We start from the raw sequence: 6,270 nt of genomic DNA, 5'->3' as shown, positions 1-6,270 counted from the left end.
GCCCTCTGGCGCCATTTGGGGGGACTGTGGAATCTAGATAAAAATAAACCAACTCTTCAAACTATAATATGAACATATATATGTTTGTTTTTTTAACAAGGATGGCAAAACACTAAAGAAAATGACATCATTGGCTGGATGGCATAAATGTACTTTTCCCTGCCCTAATGTACAAGTCCGATCCTTGCACAGAGTTGCAAGGCAGAAGAGCTTTCTGGGTCTGGGCAAACGCTGCCACTTCTGTACCCACAGCACCAAACAACTTAGTGAGTTAGATGTGGTCAGGACTGAGCATGGGTGGAATATAACTCACAGTCGACCCGCTACCTCCTGACCTGCTTGAAGGAGACCATCTGACATAGGTTGGCCGCTGGCTGGAGTCCAGGAGCAGCACAGTGGCTGCAATGCAGGCTGGAGGCAGAGAACCTGGTATCTCTCTCACACCATCAGCTGTATGAGGGAAAAACCAGTGCTTGGGCTCCATTACTCCTGAAGCAATGCCAAGTAGTACAGAAAACTGTCCTCCAAAGACCAGTTCCATCCTGGCCAGCCATCTCCTTACCCCAGACCATTCCTCTCACCGGAGGTAATAATCGATTGCAGCAGAGAAAGCAGCAAAACCTCCACAGCCAATGGCCCCGGCCTTTACACCAGCTGTAAAGCAAACACAGGCAATGTTACTTGACCCATGGTGACAGATGCGAGCTCAGGCTGCATGCACCAGTGTACACTCACAGATACAAAGTGCCCAATTCACACATGTGTAGTTACTGCAGGAAGGCCATCTAGGATAGCTGTAAGACTTCAATGAAGCAGTAAATGTGATCCAAGCCAGTGTCCTTCATCTAACTGTACATCTGCCTAAGTTTTCTCATTCCAAAGAATTACTATTTCCAGTCTTATGGAAATAGCCCTCACAGGCAGGAAACTGGTTAAAAGAAACAGCCCTTGGAATCAAATGAAAGCATATGGCCTTTACCCAATCTGTTTATGGAATGAATTCCTGGGAAAGTGATCAAAGCAGTCCTGGGGGCAGTTGAGCTTCTCAGAGGCCCTGACAAAGTGGAGCAGCATGAAGACCAAAGGAGAAGTCACTCTATAAATCACACATGGCCACAGGAGCAAAAGCAGGCTTCAATGACAGCAAACCATACACTCACAGGAAGCCAGTGACATTTTACTCTGGTAAGTCAGGGTGTTACCTATGGACAGTGTCCCAGGAACACACTGCATCTAGGACACTGGGGACCATGAGGCCTTCTGATAAGCTGGGAGAAGTGCTGGGATACATTTCTTGGTTGTTTACAATTGATAATCTAACTTTTCTAGAATACCTGTACTGCATTTTTTTTTCCAATTGTAGGACTTGAACTTTGGCCCTGAGCACTGTCCCTGAGTTCTTTTGCTCAAGGCTAACACTCTACTACTTTGCCTACAGCTCCACTTCCAGTTTTCTGGAGGTTAATTGGACATAAAGAGTCCCACTAAGTGCATAGGACTATATATAATGAAGCATATCAAAAGGACCTTCAAAGGCTTTCCTGCCCAGGGGCTGGCTTTGAACCTTGATCCTCAGATCTCAGCCCTAAGTAGCTAGAATTACAGGCATGAGCCATCAGCACCTGGACTGATTTTTTTTTTGTTTGGTTTTGTTTTCTTGCCAGTCCTGGGGCTTGAACTCAGGGACTGAGCACTGTCCCTGGCTTCTTTTTGCTCAAGGCTAGCACTCTGCCTCTTGAGCCACAGTGCCACTTCCGGCTTTTTCTATATATGTGGTGCTGAGGAATCAAACCCAGGGCTTCATGTATACAAGACGAGCACTTTACCACTAGGCCATATTCCCAGCCCTGTACTAAATTTTTAATGGGTAGAATCTCCAACTGCAAAAGACATTGCTGTTAAAATGTATATACAAAATTAAAACTGACAGCTGGGGCTTGGAGTGTAGCTCAGTGGTAGAGAACATGGTTGTCATTTGTAAGCCCTGGGCCCTATCCACAGTACTGCGAAACAAACAGAAAATTGAAAACTATGTAAAATTAAGAAAAGTGCCTGGGAGCTGAGCCCAGTTTTGCATATAGACAAATGCGCTGCTCAGGGCTGAGTGGCTGCCACAGAAGTAGAGCTGCAGCGACAGAGTGCAAGCTTGAAGGGAAAAAGCCAAGTGAGAGCAAAAGGCCAGGAGTTCAAGCCCCAGTACCAGCTCACACACAGGAAAAAAAGATGGTAGTTCACCAATACACTCCGGTGTCCTCACTATGAGGAATCTGTCCCATATACTCAGAAGAGGACAGTTCTATTTTCTTAGAAAGAGCTATGAGGGGCTCATAGTGGGGAACTTTGGAGAATTGGGAGACACTTTCAGTTGATGCTATTAGCTTCTGTCTAAAGACCCCACAATGCATAGGGTCAATGCATGCCCTGCAAACCCAGCAAACACTAGCTGGTCCAAAATGGCAGTAGTGCCAAAGACAGAAATCCTGGTATAGACACTAGCAAGTGTCTACACTGGCAATGTCCACATCAACACATTGGTCAGGATATAAAGGAAAAGCACTGGAGAACAACACTAACCTCTGAAACCAATGGCTCCTCCGGTGATGCAGCCACTGATGACACTGTTCTTCCAATCAGACTTGCCCCGATACTGTGGGTGGAGAGGCTGAGTTCAGAGCCAGAGAAGCAGACAAGCCTCTACTTGGCTGTGTCCCTACCCAAAGGAAACCTCATCTTTCCCCAAGTATAGTTCCTAAAATCTGAAGGTGTTCATAGATGCTGCCTGCAGGTGGCTCCATTGTGCCGAAACCAAATGCAGCCTTTGAGAAGCCATGGGAATTCTTTCCTAAGTTCTCCTCCGGTAAGTCCTTCTGGAAATGATTTGTTTGGTTGTTGAGACATCTCACTAGGAAACTCAGGCTGTCCTTGAACTCAAAATTCTCTTGCCTTGGCCTCTCAAGAGCTGTGATTAAGTGCAAGACACTACCACACAGGCTTTTCATTAACTAGCCAGGGTCTTTATCTCAGTGGTCACAGGGCTTGCCTAGCATGCACAAAGCCAAGTTACAAACCTAGCACAAAAATAGTTGTAAAGCAAGCGCCTATCATAAACACACACAGTTTTCTTAAGGGACTATTTTATGGCGATACAATATGGATTGTTACGATTTTCTTGGTTTGTTTGTTCATTTGTTTTTGCACATGGCCCAGGGCTTGAATTCAGGGCCTGGATGCTGTCCTGAGCTTTTATGCTCAACAAGTGCTCTATCACTTGGAGTCACAACACCATTTCCAGCTTTTTGGTAGTTAGTTGGAGATAAAAGACCCTGCCCTGCCTGGCTTTGAACCTCGAGCCTCAGAGCTCAGCCTCAATAGCTAGGATTACAGGCATGAGCCACCTGTGTCTTTTTTTTTTTCCAAGTTATACAGCAAAGAGGTCTACTTGGGTCACAATACTGGTGGCTACAGGGTGCGAACATCATAGCAGCAGGACCCTGGAGAGTCTGCACAGTACCTGACATTACTTATCTGCACTCCAGGAAAAACATTAAGAGCATTTCTCTTTAAAAGAAGTGTGATAAAAGCTGGCAAAGATTTCTTGGGAAACAGACACTTACAGATTCTACCAAACACTCAGTGCAGGAAAACATGGCACCCACAATGGCAAAATTTTTGGCGTAGGACATTCCTCTCTGCCCCATGTCCTTGAGAACTTCTCGTGCAGTTGGTGTACGGTAGGGGTCCTTTGGGTCAAAGCCTACGTTGGTATCAATGCCGGCAGTAAACACCCCAAAGGCGCCTCCCAAAACAAATCCTACAAGCAAACAGAAGGTGTGTTACTGCATGGGGAGCACAGTTGAAGATGACATTTTGGCTCTCAACCATACGGTCTTATTCCCATCTCTCCTATCTGGCCTCTACCCCACACAATTCTCTGTATGTCCTCTCAGTCTGCTCTAGAATGTCTTCCTCCTTTCACTTCCGAACTCTTTTTGTCATTCTGTCTTTAACTCTGTCTTCTCAACACACTTTCAGATGAAACCAACCACCACCCTCAAAGTTCATCTATCAACTTTGTAACCTGCTCCCTTGATCACGGTGACCCTCATCACAGCCACCTAGCTCAGAGACACTCAGCCATTGTCTCCCTTATTCTTCACAATAACCTCCTCCTTCCTATAGATAAAGAAACCAAACCTCAGAGGTTAAGTTACATCCCCCAAGGTCACACAGCTATCAAATGGGAATTCCTGCATTGCTGTCCACATGTGACCTTGATGGACAACTGGACTTTGCCATGTGGATGTTTCCTCATCACTTCAAGGTCATGAGTAAAGTCATGACATCTGTCCTCTCAAACTTCTCCACTCTGGCTCCTTCTTTCCAGTAACTCCAGTCACTTGTTTTGTCTGTATTATACTTTTTAAAAATCTGCTTTGGGGGGCTGGGGATATGGCCTAGTGGCAAGAGTGCTTGCCTCGTATACATGAGGCCCTGGGTTCAATTCCCCAGCACCACATATACAGAAAGCGGCCAGAAGTGGCGCTGTGGCTCAAGTGGCAGAGTGCTAGCCTCGAGCAAAAAGAAGCCAGGGACAGTGCTCAGGCCCTGAGTCCAAGCCCCAGGACTGGCCAAAAAAAAAATCTGCTTTGGGGGCTGGGAATATGGCCTAGTGGTAAAGTGCTCATCTGGTACACATGAAGCCCTTGGTTTAACTCATCAGCACTACATATATATAGAAAAAGCCAGAAGTGGCACTGTGGCTCAAGTGGCAGAGTGCCAGCCTTGAGCAAAAAGAAGCCAGGGACAGTGCTCAGGCCCTGAGTTCAAGCCCCAGGACTGGCAAAAAAGACAAAACCAAACAAACAAAAATCTGCTTTAACTTGGCCAGTGTTCTGCTACTTGTGCCATGCTTCCATCTCTTTTTGCTTACTTTTCCAAGTAGAATCTCAAGCTTTCTGCCCAGGCTTGCCTCAAACTGCAATCCTCCTGTCTCTAGATTACAGGCATGAGTCATCTATACCAGGCTATATTCATCGATGATTCTCAATGAAATTTAAACTCATCTGCAAAACACAGGAGGTAGGGTAGGGTATACATTCTCAGGTCCTCAAAAGATTACTTTTTTCTTAAAAAGCCACCACTACCACCAAAACCACTACTTCTGTCGGCTGGCTAGTCACTCTGGCCCTTCTGGTTTTCAAATCTCTAGTCTCTGCATTAAGGACCGTTGTCATTACTTATCTGCACTCCAGGCTCCACGCCCGCAGCACTCTTCAGCCCGGCTCTCTCTCCATCTCTCTCCGCTATCCCCCCGGCCCACCCCAGCTCATGAAACCTCAGGAGCTTCAAGAGAACCAGGCTCTCGTCGCGTTCCTTCCGGACTCCCACCTCTTGGGGCAGCGCAGCGGCGTACAAACCACTTCAATGGACGACTGAGGGAACGCAGTCACTCAACCTGCATCTGGCTTCTCCGACCCAACCGCCACCGACAAAAGCGAACCTGGGGTCAGGAGAAGACATGGCCCCGGGTCCTCGCCCGCACCCCGGACCCCCATCCCCCGGCTTCGCCTCACCTCCCACGCAGGCCAGCGCCGCCTTGAAGGCGCAGCTTTCCATCGCCCTCTCGATCATCTTCTGCTCCTCGCTCTTGACCGGGCTCGGGATCCCGCCAAGGCTGCCCGGCTCCAGAAGCCGCGGCTGACGCTTGTCGCCTACCAAGTGCTGCAGGAGAAGGCTGTACTGCAGCGGGGCTTCAGGGGAACCCGCTGCCTCCGGCGCCGAGCTCCCCGCAATGGGGCTGGCCGCCGCCATGACAGCAGCAGGCTCAAGCAACCTCGCTTCTTTCTCCCCGCAGCAGATTCCACACGCTTGCCCGAGAAGCCAGCCACTGTGCGCCAACGGCAGATTCGCCAGGTCGGGGAAGCTACAAAACCCGAATTCGGCACATGCACCCCCAGTGAAAGAACTGTCACGTTCCACAAAAGCTTCTTGAAAGCACAGAACCAGACTTTTGCATTACTGCCAACAGCGCAGCCAAACAAGATTCAGATTTACCAGAAAAACGTGCAGCGCGGTGCATACTGGGATTTATAGTTCAAACTCGAACGTCCAACTACATTTCCCAGGAAGCCCTGCGCATACGCTCGCGACGGCTTCGGGAGCCCTGGCATTTTTGACAGGCAGGCAGAGAGCAGGAGCGCACCGTCTCGCTGCAGTGCTCAGGGGAACCGAAAGGGGGCGTGTGCCTTCCACTGCCCTTTTCACCCAGTA

The 6,270-nt window shown here is 48.4% G+C and overlaps 1 protein-coding gene across 1 annotated transcript; it reads right to left on the bottom strand.

Annotated features, from left to right (window-relative positions):
* Positions 1 to 441: 441 nt before the first annotated feature.
* On the bottom strand, positions 442 to 5,843 carry Timm22 (translocase of inner mitochondrial membrane 22). Its single transcript, XM_048366373.1, has 4 exons — positions 5,574 to 5,843; positions 3,615 to 3,811; positions 2,575 to 2,647; positions 442 to 654 (listed from the first exon to the last, which is right to left on the bottom strand). The coding sequence occupies exons 1-4, from the start codon at positions 5,809 to 5,811 to the stop codon at positions 578 to 580; spliced, it is 585 nt and encodes a 194-aa protein (XP_048222330.1). The 5' UTR covers positions 5,812 to 5,843; the 3' UTR covers positions 442 to 577.
* Between the last annotated feature and the right edge of the window lie 427 nt (positions 5,844 to 6,270).

Source organism: Perognathus longimembris, chromosome 17, assembly GCF_023159225.1.
Source record: "Perognathus longimembris pacificus isolate PPM17 chromosome 17, ASM2315922v1, whole genome shotgun sequence".
Taxonomy (NCBI): Eukaryota; Metazoa; Chordata; class Mammalia; order Rodentia; family Heteromyidae; genus Perognathus; species Perognathus longimembris.
Note: the sequence above shows the minus strand (reverse complement) of the source record. Positions and strands in the feature narration are given on the sequence as shown.